The sequence below is a fragment of the Lagopus muta genome, chromosome 2 (genome assembly GCF_023343835.1).
Source record: "Lagopus muta isolate bLagMut1 chromosome 2, bLagMut1 primary, whole genome shotgun sequence".
Lineage (NCBI taxonomy): Eukaryota > Metazoa > Chordata > Aves > Galliformes > Phasianidae > Lagopus > Lagopus muta.
Genome location: NC_064434.1, coordinates 24,034,358 through 24,051,621, shown reverse-complemented (window position 1 = coordinate 24,051,621; position 17,264 = coordinate 24,034,358). Strand labels below are relative to the sequence as shown.

The window sequence follows — 17,264 nt, the reverse complement described above, 5'->3', positions numbered from 1 at the left end:
TTCTTGTTATCCTCTCCCTATCTGTCATACTTTCCTCCATTGACACAGACTGAGATGAAGGGTATTTGGCACAGGGAGCAGATTTGTCATTGCAGTGACAGCTGAGGAATCTCCTCAAGTCGGTGTGGGTGGGAGAGGGCGATTCCTGGCAGACCACAGGCAGCTAGAATTTTGTTCCTTCCAGCTTTTGGGAAAATAATGTGTTAGGATCAGGAAGTGAGTAATGCTTCATTTATAGTCACGCTTCTGTAGTGCACTGTGTATTTTTTGGCATATTTATTTCAATTCTGTGTGTGTTTTCTTCCCACATGGCAGGTGAAACTGGTTAACATTAGGAATGATGACATAACAGATGGGAATCCCAAGTTGACTTTGGGGTTGATATGGACCATAATTTTGCACTTTCAGGTAAGTCTGGTTTTACTTAGCAATTTCTTTTCGTTCAGATTCCTACATACATTTGTGATGAATGGGTCAACTTTGGATCTCAAGACATCCTGTGCAAGTCTGCATTATGTCTCTAATGTGTGTTTGAAGGTTTCAGTAACTCCTTCCTGATTATGCAAACTAAATCTAAAGGTGTAGTTTGTTGTCTAATCTCGTCTTTAAATTTTTGAAAATTGCTTGGTTTTTGAATGTTATTAAAGGCAATGGTTGTGTTCCTTAAGCACTTGGATAAATAGGCCTTGATTTATTCTAAAGACTTCTTTTGTTGAATATTAAAATAAATTTTGAAGAGTTAACTCTCGCTTTGTTCTAAAACTGAATTTCTCTGCTGATAAGAGTATTGTAGCAAGCACTACTTAAAGCAGTTTTGAGCAGTTGGTAACACTTCAGCATTTGTTTTTAGCACAATAAACATGATGGTAATGTGGGGTCACACTAGGTGGCACTCTGATTGTGGTACACTGTACACTGATTGTGTACAGTATAATGCAGCCTTACAGTGTGTGGTGTTAAATTGCTCCTCAAAATGAGGCCTTCACAATGACTGTGGCTGCAGATGATGTAATTCAGATGACAGATAATTCCCATTTACTGACTGCAGCATTGTTAGCCATAGAGTTGGTGTTGTGGGGGCATTTGAAATGACTGGAAGATTAGAAGATGACACAAAAAAGCACAGTTCACTTAAGAATATCCTCCAGTGGATTTATAATTGGGAAAGAAAAAATCACAACTTTTTCATTTTTTAAAAAAGCTCCTAGGGCATTGTTTGCATTCTTGTGAGTTGTAAGGAGGAACGAAAAACCCAAATAGAGCCCATGTCGCTATGGTCTAACCAGAGCGGTCAGCCCAGCCACAGCCAGTGCTCCTGGTCAAGGAGAACCCACAGACTTCTTGCCATTGGTGAGGCTCTGAAGCTCCCTCAGCTTTCATCCCAATCTTTGCTTCCACACGGTTATATGGAGGAAGGAGGCTGGGCTTAAGCTATTTGAGCATGACCCACAGAACAGACAATGAATATTGTTGTGTTTTAAGAAATAAAACTCCTGTTACTTTGATAGAAGCAGATAGCAGTGATTAAACTTGTAATCAGTATGTGTTTTATATTTCTGAACCTCATTAATAGATTTTTGCAAGATGATTTTTTTAGCTTTTCTTCCTATCCAGAGCACAGGACATCTGGTACAATTTTGAGTGGTTATAAAATGTGAGGAAAGCTAACATTAACATAATTTCAACCTGTAAAAAAAAAAAAGAGAGAGAGAAACATAAAATGACTCATTTAGGTAAGCTGGTGTTACAAGGATTTTCCACTGTAAGGTAGCCAGCTCCATGTGAATGAAGTACGTAGGAACATTTAAATTGTAGCTGAAACACTTACTTCACTTCATCCTGAACTCCAGTAACTGCCATGTAAATCTCTACCAGTGCAATTCAGTCTCATAAATCTGTCAGCTTTCATTTTTTTTCAAAATAATTTGTTAAAAAAATCTGCTTAAACATTTTTAAGAATGAGTAGAAGTACTTACACTGAATGTTAAATCACTCTAATACATATGAAGTAACTGAATAGAAGGATTTTTTTGTGAATTATTTTCTAGCTTTTCAATATGAATGGCTACAGAATACACCCTGTATGCAGAAGGGATTCATACCATTATAAATGCTCTGTGCTAATCTGTTCAACCTTGGCATTTGCCTGCACAGCACTTCTGTTGAAGAATCTGGTATTTTGTTGTCATTGATGCCTCATATGATAGACGCAGGTTCAGAATACATAAGGAAATTCCTAAGAATGTATTTAGTTTGACCTCATGTATTTTCTAGTCTTCACATTAGATTTTGAATGAGGAAAAAATCTGACTTGAAAAGGCTAATAGAGATGAAGTGTCATGACAATAAGTGCTTATGTATGGAGTCATTCTGTGTCTAAGTTGGGACAGTTGTGGTGAGATTCAACTTGAAGTTAAGACACCCAAATCCAGCTGCATGTCCATATGAACTGTGTCTGAATTATTGCTATAATCTGATAATCTGGTTTAGTCTATACAGTTGATGTAGCCTGGAGTCATTCAACTAGCCAGCTTCTAAAGGCTCACTCCATCTGACTAAACATAATGTTCATGTTCTAGATTTATGAGATGCCCATGTAAATATTAAAAAGATGACATAGGTTTTATAAAAAACCCACTGTCATTTGGGAATAGTCTGAGATTGGACAAGAGAAACTGCATCTAAAATGGCAATAAACATGTTTAGTAGCAGATTTGAGACCTGGAGGTTTTTTACTACAGTGAGTGGAGCATGGTGGATCAATTCAGATGGCTTATCCTAGGTTCTGCATTTGCAGAACAATTCAGTTGCCTGTCACAGACTCTTACTGTGATCTGAAATGATGCATCATATCATCTGGGCTACCCTTGCAGCAGCCTGGAAAGCCAACCATATTATGGACTGCATCAAAATAAACAAGGTCAGCAGGTCAAGGGAAGTGATCCTGTCCCTCTACTGTGTGCTGGTGGGAGCTCACCTGGAGTACTGTGTCCAGATGTGGAGTCCTCAGTACAGGAGGGATGTGGAGCACACCAAGAGAGCCACAGAAGTGATCCAAGGGATAGAATGCCTCTCCTGTGAGGACAGGCTGAGAGACGTGGGGCTGTTAAGCCTGGAAAAGAGGGTACTCCAGGGAAACCTTACAGTGGCCTGTCCAGTTCCCAAAGGGGGCCTACAGGAAAGGTAGGGAGGGGCTTTTTAAAAGGGCAGGTAGCGACAGGACAAGGGAAATGGATTTAAACTGGAAGACGGTAGATTTAGACTAGATGTTAGAAAGAAATTACTTACTGTGAGAGTGGTGAAGTGTGAGAGAGACACTGGAATGGATTGCCCAGTGAGGCTGTGGATGCCCCCTCCATGGAGGCATTCAAGGCCAGGCTGGATGGAGCATTGAGCAACTTGGTCTAGAGGGAGGTGTCCTTTCCAACCCAAACTATTCCACAGTTCTCTGATTACAGTATTGTTTATAATTCTATCCTATGTGTATGTATATTCAAATTAATATTTGAATGGATGTCTTCTTAAACGCCCAATGCCTTTTCACTGGTGATACTGGAGATGAGCAGCTATACATAAAGGTCCAGATTTTGTGCCTCAGGAAGTTACAATATTTTTAGTAGGATAATTTCTGTGAAAATCAGTGATCAGTGAAAGAAAAATGATTCTTTTCAAACCACTGAAAACATCTTTAATTTCACAATTTTTTTTTTTAGAATAACCTGTCATAGTTTAAAAACAACACTAAGAAAATACTGAAACTATAACTTTTGAGCGTCCAAAATTCAAGGCCTTGGAACTTACAAGTCACGACTCAGTAAATTTATTTACTTATTTTTATTACTGTTTCATTATCATTTTGCAGTTCAGTAATTCCTGTGAAATGCTTTTTCTTCCACTTTACCCAACTCTATGCTATGGGGTCAGAAGGCTACTTTTTAAGGCTGCACTTGGTAGTGTTTTTGTCCAGACATTATCATGCCGTCCAGCTCCCACTTGGAGGAGTTGTGCTCTTTCTCTCAGGCCTCTCTAGGGCACGTGTTACCTCTTAACATTTCTCACGTCAGCCAGCAAATATTTATTTCATTGTTGGTTCCATGTGACCCTGAAGCAAAATTCATTCTTTATCTGTCTGCCACAAGGCAGTCCTCAGAATGTTCATTTCAGCTAGCAGATCAGCAGTGAAATGTTTAAGAATGTTGGGGGAAAAAGGCAAGAAAACTGGATTTATTTGTAAGTAACTTGGGTGAGATAGGTGACAGCTATCCAGCCTTTTCTAAAGTTCCTGATACCCCTTACCACGCTCAGGTGTTCAGAGGCTGCTGTGCAGTTAATATTATTTCAAAATTCTCTTGTGTTGATTGTGAAGGCTTTGGCCTTCAAGTGGGGTCTGGAAAGTGACCAGAGGAAGAGACAGGTGAGAGGTTGTAGCCCATTCCAAAGCAGAGGAATGGTGGGATATTCTAGGATTTCTGCATCTTCCTGTTTCAGTTCCTCTGGTATTAACTGTGCAATAACAGTTACTGCATGAGAGATGCTGCCTATTTTTCACATTGCCATCACAGGAATAGAAATTGAGATCTGAGTCTGGCCTTCCCTTGCTGCCACGTATTTCTTGTCTACCAGAAGCAGTTGAAGCTGACCTCTGGACCTTGTCCTACATGTGGGTCTTGGATCCCAAAGACTGAAGTTTAATCTGCCTCCACTTGAAACTAGCCAGACCAATTTCAGGTCTGATCTTCTCAAAGGTTTAAAGGTGAAGCCATATAGCCAAGTGTTTAATCTCTGACTGTCAGTGGTTGGAGGATAAACTGGATTCCACTCAGGAACTGTGATTCCCAGTGGCAGACTTACCACTCAATATTTGCTATACTACATTTTTCCTCTGTTTTATTCATGAGCAGATTTCTCAGTTTTCTCTTCCAGACCTCTTTGTCATTTTAGGAGAATTACTAAATCTCAGCAAGAAAATGAGCATAGAGCTCTGGGAATTTCTGGGGTTCATCTGAATCAACAAAGATGAGAGGCATTAAAACTCATTGCAGAATCATATGTAGACTTTATACCTAAGGATTGCAGGCTATCTGTAGCAGGATAAGAGTTAGTAGTTAGCTCATCCAGTCAATTCTGTTTAATCCCATAAAACCACCAACAAGGAACAGATTCCTCTTTCACTTTGTTAAAGAGTCATCTCAGTGGATATAAAACCTCTCTCCTGACAGATCTGCTGTTCAGGGTATGACTTCTGGTATCGCAGTTGATACAGCTGAACAGCTCTTTCACATTTTTAGCAGTGTTGGGTTGTACAGCTCAAACAGATCTGAACGTAACCTTCTGCTTATGCTGGGCAGCCTTTACTTCATGGCTTGTTCTCTATCTTTTGCTGTTTAAATTTTCACTTTCTTTTTGATTTGTGATTTATGTTTGTCTCTCTGTCATTCTTCATGTGACCTTTGGGCTGTGCAATGCTATGCTTTCTGGTTATCGGGTATGCTGTTTTGACACACACCGTTTATGTTAAATGCTCCACTGCTTTTACTGTGTTGTATTTAGGGGAAAAAAAAACCTTAGATCTGAAACTAGCAGAAATGCATTCCTAGTAGACTTTTCACTTTGTTACTCCAGGATGAAAGACATGAGGCTGTGTTTGGCAGAGTAGAATAAATTTTCCTGTACAACATCTGCTATCTATATTAATGAATGGTAGAGTGTAAAGTAATAGTCTACCAAGGATGGCTGGCCTCAGCTTTTTGCATACTATGAAATGCAAATTTTCAACAGCTTTGCCACTTAAATGTGATAGATTTGTTCAATGTTAAGAACTTTTCGCACATTTGATTATTTGATTAGTTACAGAAATCTGTGGTTTAAATGCAAGCATAACATATAAATCTTCATGAGCTGTTTCATGTGTTGATGTTTGTTTGCCATGTCTTAATGTTTACCTCTTGTCTGTGATTAAGCAGCCTCTAAGACAGATCAAATTGCAGACAGGTGTTGGTCTAATCCTTTATTCATGTTATACTTCTTAAGGGTTTATGTGCCAGAAAAAGTCTTAGTAATCTCCCTTTAAGACTTCTGGCATTGGTGAGTATGCGTGGAGATCTTTGGGTATTTCTTTAATAAAAGCAAGACAGTAAAACAAAGCAAAACAAAAAGCCAGCAAACCATGACAGTATTTTTAACACCTTTGCTCATCTGAATTTTTGACTTCAGCCAAGGTTGAACATCCATTGGGGTCTAATCAGATGTGTGCTACAATGCCCCTGGGGCAGTCAGCATCCTACTACACCTGAACTTTGTGTTTATTTGCTCTAGCAGACAGGTTTAAGAAGAAATTTCAGTTTCTCTTTTCCAAGTCTCCAGTTTAACAACCCTGTTTTCTCTGTCTCTTTATTGCTGAGACCAAAGTTATGACTTCATAGAATGTCTTTAACTACAAGTAATCATTTTGTCTTCAGTTATTTGCACTTCTGCTTGTCATATTCTCTGAACACTGAATATGATTTTTCATAAATTAAAACCATAATCAAAAAATGATGCCTGATGTAAACGCGTTTTGTCAGTTCTTTTTCTACTTGATCTTTTCTTTGGTTCAGGGGTGTAAATGAGGGATCATAAAGTTACTTTTTAGTTCACAAAATGCAAGGAATAATAGAATTGTTAAGAGAGCTGGTAGCCTTCTTACTCAGGAACAACTGGTCAGTATTGTTAAATTGTATTAAAATTACATGTTTCTTGCCTTTTCCTGGGAGATGCGCAAATAGAATTACAATCTGTACAGATGTATCTGGAATGGAATGCATTTATTCCTAGCTAATTCTGCTGCAGATATACCAGCTGCTTTCATCTCAAATGACCTGGAATATGTAGCAGTAAGCCAAGATTGTTGGAAGCAGTGAGCCTTTAACCAGTGTTTCCAAACTGATTTTTGTGTCTTTGCTGCCATTCACACTTCAGAGATGTCTGATTTTCTGTTTTTATGATAAATTTATCATTATTATACAAGAAACATTATCTGTGTGAAATGAAATCAGTCTCGGTCTTTTTCAAAGCAAAGTCTTGAATCTTCTGATGATAGAGGAGAAAGAGAGGTATATATACTTTCAAGCATCAAGGCCATTTATTTGCACAAACATGACTCCCTTCACATGAATTATATTTTGATTTTTCTGACGTACTTTTCTATTAGTTAAGGAGGACCAAATCAGGGCTAAACTCAGTGCCATGGGGTCTGAAATCTGTTTGAAATGCGGGCCGTGGCAGGAAGGCAGTTTTCCAAGCTGACCAGAGTACAGCTTTTACTGTGAGTAAAGGGAGCAAATGTCACAGCCACACCTTTATGTTATGTAAATCGCAAGTGCAAATACAAATCAAGGTCATGAAAGAGAATGCAGTCATAACATCTACTTTGTCAATATGTGGCTTCCACTCTAGCAGATTATCCTGTAAGCCTTATTCTGTAACATCTTTCTAGTCCATTAGTATTACAGTATAAAATGCTCTGAGCAAATTTCACCCCAGTGCTTTAACAATAATTAGAAATGAACGTCTCTCTTCTAGGAAATAAACTGTATGCAGACAGTACTTCATTCTGGATCCCATCAATAAAAAAGCATGTTTTGGTGAAACTTTTCCCTGGGAAAGCTTTTCCCTGCAGATCCTACTAAAATATACTGGGAAAGCACAGTGGCAATGCCTGATGATGCTTAGCAAGTTACTTGGCAGCTCTTTGTGAGAAACCATACACATCTAGCCCTGCTGTTGCTGTTAGTAGATTTTGTGTATTGGTAACAAAAAAAAAATGAAGCAGAAGCTATTTTTCCAAACTACGTTGGTGGGTACATGTGCTTTCATTTTACTTTGTCAATAGTTTGTTTCTATCTAGCTTTCATAGATGTGCTGCTTGTTTCTTAGCTATTGTTTTTAGAGTGACACAGGCATGTTTACAGAAAAGCAATATGAGAGAAGAAAAGGGCTTGATTTTAAAAACATCAGAAGAGTTTAATTTGAGCGTATTAGAGGCATAAAAACTTCTTTTTTTGCAGACAGTATTCTAGACAGACTCTTTTAGCCTCACCTTTCTCTGCCAGAAGTTTTAAATCTGCTGCAATGTTCCAGCCCTGAGCACACAGCACCACTGTTCTAAAGTTGTATGATAGTCGTGAAGCAGCAGGTTATTTATAGCTGACAAACCAGTAAAAATCACATAAGCTGCTATGAAAATTCTGCATACAACACACTGCCAAAGCAATCTCTAATCATTCATTTTAATCTTCCTTTCTATGGATCATTGCATACATGTTAAAAGCATAGGCAGTGAACAAGTAATTTGCTAACTAAATCACTCCAGCTATTTGCTGTAGTGCTTGCTTTCGGATTTGGACTGGAGCTAATAGTTTCAAAGGTTACTGCATATTTTTCTACTTTATCTTGCTTGAGTTACCGAAGGAAACAGGAAGTTTAATGTATGCAAGATTTTTCTATTGCCCATAAGTGCTATGTCATCTCTGTGAAAGGCCATCAGCCTTCCAGCCTAATGCTGCTGCGGTGATGTTTATTTAAGAGGATTGGTGGCCAGAAATAAGCCACAGTGTCTAATCAGACACAGGCCCTGCCTGGGCACCCTGCCACAACATTTATTGCGTGTGCATTTCTCATAAGCAAAATGGCTACGTACTGAGGAGGATGGAAGGGAAGTCTGGAAGGAATTACGGTGCAAACTGCAGTTCTTAACTTTCTGAGGAGGATTTAAGTGTATGTAAATATACCGAAATGAATGAGGCTGTGTGACTGTGAGTTCCTGAAAGCCAAATGGGGAATGTCTGTGGATGCGTAAGGGCTGAAAAGGAAGAACAGTGTTTAGATCCTGCCAAAGCTCCCTTAAGTCCAGCTAAACATTCCCCTGGAAGAAAATATTTCAGAAGAAAATCAAGAAAGAAATCAGCTGACGAGAGACCAGATTCCTTACCAGCTAAAGAAAATGAAGGAAAAAGCCAATATGAAGTGGGAATTTCAGAAAACATCGAAGTTCTCCCGAAGGGTATGGAATTGGCTTGTTCCTCCCCACAGAGTGTAACAGTGGATGGTAATACTCTGCCCAGGAGTACAGACCTTTCGGCTGATCTTGTTAAAGCAGAAGTTTTACTGAGTGAAACCAACAGTGATTCTCGCTGTCGGGACAGTTTTCCTGGTGATAAGCAAAGGCTCACCGAGTCTGCTGAAACAGAGGCATGGTTAAATGAACAAGATAAGAGGAGTTCAGAGAAAATCTATACTTGGAAGAGGAAATATTCAGATGAATACAACACAAGAGAATTAGCATTTCAGAAGAGAGCAAGTGGTCTTTGTTATGGAAAAGCTGCTAGCTTGGATTCTGCTGTCCACCTTTTAGGGAAACAACACAAAGAAACTGGATTAAACAAAACTTATGGCGGAGTTGTTGAAGACTCCTTAGAAAGCAATAAATCTGAAAAGTTGCATCAGTTGCTTTCTAAGAGAAAAAGTTATCCACCACTTGAACAAAAGAGATTTTATTCTTCTGATGATGTGTTTTCCCATTTGTCAAACGAAGAAGCAGTCTATAGCATTCCACCAAACAGGAGCAAGGTAAGTATTTTGGCACCGTTACTTTGCAATTTATCTCAAAATAAATATTGAAACAGTATTTTTTCTGTGTTTGTCTGAAGGCAAAAATGCCTTCAATATGCTGTATGCAAATTGTTAACACATGCTGTGATGCTGCAGTAGTCAGTCATAGGACAGTATGTATTACTTGATCTTTTTCATAAGTACACCTTTGTACTTCAGGAATATTGATCTATCTGTATGCTGTTTTGCTACCTGTGGTTTGATTTCTTTCCTAATTTTGTAAAAAGATTCCGATGTTAAAATTCTAGGAATTAGAGTGAGTTTTAGGAAGTTGTTTTTCTTCGCATTTAATATCTGTCATCTTGTTATTCCTTTTTAGTCTTGTATCAGATAGAAAGGAATATTTCTAATTCTTTTTAAAAATGGCCAATAGCTACTGAGGAATGATAGAAAGAAATAAGGAGCTTGGCATTGAAAAAGTGGACATAAATCATGTTAATAATGCTCTGCACTTTTAAAAGATCTTTCTTCCAAAACTGTGTGCTCTATTAATGTTAATTACTTAAAATCTATTTTCCTCTCAGGATAGGATTTATTTTTGCTTTACAATAAAACCAAGGTGCAAGGTTAGTTGCAGAGTATCTGAAGGAAGACAGTTTGTTGTTGCTGTCAGTATTCATGCTTACCAGTTCAATCCATATTACTGATCCCACCCAACTCATCTTTAGTAGGACTGAAATCTGTCAGTGCGGGTGAAATGCCAGTAGAAGGATATGGTCCAAAACTAATTTCCCTTGCTGTACAGGGATATCTGAGCTTTGAGTTTCAGAGTGAATGGGCATATGACAAAGGTACTCCTTCCAGCAGTAAGTTAACTGCAGCTGTACTGCTTATTTATTTTTGAAACATGATACAAATTATACTTTTTCGAAGCTTAGATTTTAAGTGCAGATAATGCACTCAATTACAATACAGAGTACACAGTTGTACAAATAGCCTCCTATACATGCGGAGATCTTTGCCCTCTTAATCTTGACTGGAATTCAGGAACAGCTTAGGGATGTTCTTTGATTTGAACAAAAAGTCATTACTGAGTAGAAGAGTATGAGACCTTGTCTGCTCAGCCAAGCATGACCACTTTTTCCAGTATGATCAGAGTAATACAAATTTGTATTTGCCACAACTGTTACTACAACCAGGCAAATACCCTCCTTACCACAGGGGAATGGAGAAAAAGAGAGTCCTGTTGAGCACCTACATTAACATTGAGGTGGTGGTAGTGATAAAACTCATCCCAATTATATGAACGTGAAAACTACTAACAGATTAGGCTAAATGCACAAGCTGCTGAAATGTCTGATTTTCAGTTTAGTTCACTTATTCCACCCAAGATTTTGAGGATAAATGATCTTACCATCACGTAGCTTCAACCTGAAAACAAACCAAGGAGGAAAACTAGATTTCAGGCTCTAGCTTAGTTTACAAAGTCATAAACATTTTTCTTTTGCTGACTTTTGAGAATGAAACAGATATTTGAATAGTTTTCTTTTTAGTATAAAACAATAAAGCTGTTTCTAATACAAATCCACAAGGTTCCTGATGCCAGGCTGAACTGGTATACAAGATTTGCAGTTAAAAATCTCATTTTTTACCATTCTGTTTTTATAATTACAGAGATCAGTGGCATCCATTCACCATGTCACCTTAGTCAATCTGTAATGTATTTTCAGCTCATACGGTGCTGAAGATGAAGCTGAAGGTTCTTGGCTTTGTATACAAAGAGACATACACCAGAGGAAAGTGATGGGTATAGACAGCTAATTTGCACTGTAACAGGAGTACAACATTTTATCCTCTGAAATAGCATGGCAATGACTACAGGATAATGAATGTGTCCTTTGAGTCTCTTTCTATGACACATTAATATTTCTTTTCTTATGCACGTGACACAAATATTTTGTGATGAGATATGTTCTATTACACTGACTCTGTTTTCCCATTTGCAAAACTCAAATTACTGGAATATTATTTTCATTCTTAACAATCACTGAGGAAAATGTTTGCCTTGGCCTCATTTCTACAGCCCTTTTTCTTGATTCTGGAGGTTGATTTCCATGAACAAAGTGTATTCTGATACTGTTCTGGCTTAAGGCTCTCCTCGAGCAGATGGCAGCACTAAGGTCAAGAAGCTGTGACTCAAGACTGAAACAGGCTTCCTACAGCAACACTCAATGATGTTTTAGCAAATTGCAGGTAAAATAGAAAATCAAGTCCCTAGACTTGGCTTCTCTATGGAGGATACTGCCATTGTGTTGAAATGAGAAGTAATTTTCAGTAAGTATCATCAAAAGGTAGCTACTAGCTGATTTTACCACTAGTTTTTGATGGTTGTGAACTTATGTAGAAGCCAATGACTTCTCTATACCACAGTTTCGACCGTTATTATTGAAGTTTAATCTGTGGTATTTTCACTAGTGGTTCATGGATATGATTTTATTCCAGAAAAAGTATGGCTAAACTAATATAGAAACAGAATTATTCATCTACTTACACACCTCAAATGTTGCCCCGGCCATAAGCTCCTCAGATGACTTTTTACCATCTACATAGTGTCTAAAATACTGTAAATTTATTTGCAGAATTAATAATAACCTGCAAAAAGAAACAAATTAAGCTCAAACACCAAAACCAAATATGTATTTAAATCACGTTAGAAGCAATATGCTTCGCTTTTTAATGAAAAAAGTTATTTGTATAACCAGCTCATTCAGTAGAATACTTCTTGCTAAGAAGTCATCTGTTTATTATTTCAGATATAACTTCAAATAGTTGTAAGATAACAAGATACTTTCCAACTATGTCTGCTATCTTATAATCTTGTGTTATTTATTCATGTAGCACAGCTAGGGGAGGGAGAGTTGTAAGTTGTTCTTCAGGAACATGATCTGCAGACCAAGTCATGAATTCTGCTTTATTAGCATTGCTTGCTTTCTCATAAAACACAAAGCAGATGCAATCCTACTTTTTTAATGCTGGTAATTGGAGAAAATTTATAATATATTTATAACTCTAACTTGACCCAGCAGTCCAGATGAGGCCTCACCAAGCTGAGTGAAGGGAGACAATCACCTACCTCTACTGGCCGAACTCTTTCTAATGCACCCCTGGATAACACTGGCCTTCTTGACTTCAAGGGCACTGCTGGCTCACATCCAACCTGTTTTCCACAGGGACGCTCAGGTCCTGCTCTGCAGAGCTCCTTTTTAGCAGATCAGCCTCCAACCTGTCCTGGTGCATGGGGTTATTCCTCTTCAGATGCAGAACACTGCAAATGCCTTTGTTGAATTTCAAGAGGTTCCACTTTGCACATCTATCTAGCCAGTTGAAATCCTTCTGAATGGCAGCAAGTAGCTGTAGAGTATCAGCTTTTACTCCCACTTTGAATCATCAGCAAACTTGCTGAGAGTTCCTTGCAAGTCCCTTCATCCAAATAATGAGGAATAAGTTAAACAATACTGGACCCGGTACTGACCCCGGGGACACTGCTAACTATAGTCCTCCCAATTGGCTGTGCAACTCAACACACTGAGACCCGCTATTCAGACTGTTGTTAATCTACCTCACCATCCACTTTTCCAATGCACACTTCTTGAGCTATGAGGATATTGTGGAAGATAGTGTCAAAGCCCTTGCTGAAGTCCTGGTAGACAACATTCACTGCTCTTCCTTCATCCATTCAGCCAATTGTTCCATCACTGAAGGCAATCAGATTGGTTAAGCGTACGCTTTGGATGAGGATGGTGTATCCATGCTGACTAATGATCCCTTTCTTATCTTCCATGTAAGATGGCCTTCAGAAGGAGCCGATCATATAATCATAGAATGGTGTGGGCTGAAAAGGACCACAATGATCATCAGAGAAGGGCCACAAAGCTGGTGAGGGGTCTGGAGCACAGGCCTTATGAAAAGTGGCTGAAGGAGCTGTACTGTTCAGTCTGGAGAAGAGGAGGCTCAGGGGAGACCTTACTGCTCTATGTAACTACCTGAAGGGACGTTGTTGTGAGCTGGGGGTCAGCTTCTTCTCTCATGTAACTGGTGATAGAAGAGAATGGCTTCAAGCTGCACCAGCGGGGATTTAGGCTGGACGTTGGGAAATACTACTCCTCTGAAAGAGTGGTCAAGCACTGGAATGGGCTGCCCAGGGAGGTGGTGGAGTCACCGACTCTGGAGGTGGTCAAGGAATGTTTAGATTTAGTGTTGAGGGACATGGTTTAGTGAGTACTATTGGTGATAAGTGGATGGTTGGACTGGATGATGATGTAGGTCTTTTCCAACCTTGGTGATTCTATGATTCTGTGATCAAGTTTCAACCCCCCCGCTATGTGTAGGATAGTCAACCATTAGACTACGCTGCCCTGAGCCACATCCAGCCTGATCTTGAATGCCTCCAGGGATGGGACATCCACAACCTCTTTGGGCAACCTGTTCCAGTGCGTCACCACCCCTCTAAGTGAAAAACTTCCTCCTAATGTCTAATCTAAACCTTCCCTGTGTCTAAAACCATTCCCCCTTGTCCTACCACTATCCACTCTCGTAAACAGGCGTGGATAGCAATAAGACAAAGGTGAATGGTCCATTTCATCACCTTTCCAAGTATTTGAGATGAGGCTGACTGGCCTATAGTTCCCTAGATCCTCTTTCTTGACCTTTTTGAAGACTGGGGTGACTTCTACTTTCTTCCAGTCCACAGGCACCTCTTCTGATTGCCATGACCTTTCAAAGATGATTGAGAATGGCTTAGTGATGTCCACCAGCTCTCTCAGCACTCATTAGTGCATCCCATCAAGGCCCATGGGCTTGTGAATGTCAGATTTGTGTGGATGATTTCTAACACAGTCCTCCTCAACCAGGGAAAGTGCCTCCTTTCTCCAGATTTTCTGCTGAATCTCCTAGGTCAGGGACTCCTGAGGACTGGCCATGGTGGTGAAGACTGAGGCAAGGAAAGCATTTAGTATCTCTGCTTTCTGTGTATCCTCTGTCAACAGGGTTCCTGCCCTATTCAGTAACAGAGTTAATTTTTTAACTAGTTTTTCATTCATTATTTATGTGTTTGAAAAGCTGTTTTTGTCCTTGACATCTCTAGCCAGATTTAATTCCATATGGGCCTTGGCCTTCCTCATCACATTTTTCTCTGACAATGTCCCTGTATTCATCCCATGTAGCATGTCCCTATTTCCACTACCTATACATTTCCAGCTTATGTTTGAGCTTTGTCAGGAGTTCCATATACTCATTTAAAGCTCGTTAGTTCTTTTCCCATTCCCAATGCAGTTGATTTATTACTGATTTAAAACAGTATTTTGCATATTTGAAGGCTGTTGTCACATTTCCAGTAAGTTTTCCATACTTCAGACTAAATAAACACAATTTTTCAGTCTTTCCTGAGAAGTCATGCATTTTTAGGTCTTTGTCTTTTTTGTTTTTCTCTTCTGGAATTCTCCAACTCTTCCAGAAGTTTTAAAGGGTGTTGTCCAAAGCTGGTCACACAGCCCCTTTGAGCTTTAAAAGAGCTGAATAGGAGCCTTTTACGTTTATGGCCAAATGGAAATTCACAAAGTCCAACTGTAACGTCAAGGGAGATGAGTTCTTGTGATCACATGCAAGTTCAAATTCCATTCGTATAACTCTACTTCCCTCAGCATGCTGTCAAACAATCTTATTGAAACACAGCACATAACTAACTACTTAGCTACTTAAATGGAAAATAAATACTTCTGTTTTGTTCAATAGTCAGGAATGTTTCTGTTAAAATAAGCATTTCAAAATGTTGATAATTAATGTGTTTTTTATTTTTTTATTTTTTCAGACATTTCTCTTTTTGAGCTAGCAGACATCAGAATACATTTCATTCATAATACATCGTAAATCTGCATTTTGTACATCTGTATCCCATTCTCTACTTTTGTATATTTAAGTCAATTATATCCAGTTTAGACTTGCTTCAAAACATTTGGCATAGGATGGAATCAGAGAAAGACTCCTTATAGTGTATACTAGTTTGTTCTTTGGTTTCAGAAGGACATTACTGAGATCAGCAACTTCTGAGCTTGAGGTTCTTTGATCTTTTGATTTTGTATATTGAATTATGTGGAGTGTATGTATAGACACAACTATAAACACTAGTTCTCCCAGTAAGAAGCATGAAATAGAGTATTCAGTGCCATTTAAGAGTGATCTTGAGATATTAGAGCTGGCTACAGAATTAGCTCTGTCGTTTTTTCTTGTATAACTTGTAATTTGAAGGCTTTATGATATAATTTGAAGAGTAAACAACTGCTCAAGTTGGTGTGAACTCAACGATTTGTTCCACGCTCAAGGAACGAGTGGGGTCCACTAAAGATTACAGTGGGGTTGGTTTGATAGGTCTGTGGGATATCCAAATAAATGTTTGCATAGACTAATTTGTTTTGAAGAATAAATTTCAACAGTAAAAGATTTGTTTGTCCTTACCTATTTTCAATTCTAGTTTTTCTAAGAAATTGATATTATAAATACTGAAGTTAATGCATGGTTAGTAGTATGTATAATGACATGTTTTTGGTAAGATCTGCTGTTTCTCTGGCGTCTTATTTTCTGGGGGTAGTATTTTACTTGTTAAGTACTTCCAAGTTAATAGGATGTCCTGCAAATTACAGCTCATGTTTGTAAGTATGAGAAAATACAGCTCTTTGACTCGCCATTTCTCTCATTTGTATTTTTATATTTTTTAAATGTGAATCCAGTGTTTATGATGAAGTCTGAAATCTTAGGCTCAGATTCTGAAATACCTTAATTAAGGGACAGGAATGCTCAGGTTGTTACAGGTCTCATGCTTACATTGGCATTCCTCAACCTGTATTTAAAGGGGCTACCATTGTGAATAGAAAACAACTTCAGTTTCTTCAGCTGACCAGCCAGGGCTGGGAGTGGTGCTCAGAGAATTTTTGATTAAAGCCCTGCTCATCTTAGGACAAACTAAATACCTGTTTCAGCCATCCAGAACTTGCACTGAAAAGTTGCTTAGTGGTCAGTTTCAGAAGTGTTTTCCTTGTGTCCATAGTTACAAATGTTTGCATGTAACATCAGATACAAACATGACCTTCAGAAATTGCCTTCATTTCCAAAATCATATTCTGCTGGAAGAATCTGTGCACTCAAATATGCTGTGTTTGCACTCTGCAGTTTGAAATGCACACAGCCAGCACAGTCCAATTAACCGTGAAGGAGGCTGAAGGTTTGAACCTAGCTCTAAGAAATGGCCATTAGCAGATTACACTGTTTGATTGCTTATGTTAGAATATATTAAAAATGTGACACTTAAGGATTATACACAGAGGATTTTCTCAGAATTGCAGGAAAAATAGTGTTGTTGGTTGGGGTTTTTTTATTTTTATTTTTTTAAACTGGACATCTGGCACTTCCAGATGATGTCATCTTATTCAGAAGCGTTGGCCGGATAAGTAGTAAATGGTTGACTTAATTTATACTGTAGTCTGGTTGTTCTGTCATGAATAGAAACTAAAGCTACTGAAAAAATATTTAGTTTGCTTTCTTGCTTTGAAATACCAAAGAACAAAGGTAACCAGTAGAAGGGGTCTTTATGTTTCAGACAAATTGCATAGATCTTTACAAGAAAA

General features: G+C 38.6%; 1 protein-coding gene across 38 annotated transcripts in view; it reads left to right on the top strand.

Annotated features, from left to right (window-relative positions):
- DST (dystonin) overlaps positions 1-17,264 on the top strand; it is a 293,719-nt gene that overhangs the window by 116,279 nt on the left and 160,176 nt on the right. For 37 of the 38 annotated variants that reach the window (XM_048936442.1, XM_048936449.1, XM_048936436.1 and 34 more), the window contains one exon: positions 316-408. In XM_048936442.1, the coding sequence (XP_048792399.1) occupies positions 316-408 (93 nt within the window). Of the gene's footprint in view, positions 1-315; positions 409-8,638; positions 9,607-17,264 lie in introns of those variants that run through there. The other variant, XM_048936432.1, reaches the window with a different exon arrangement.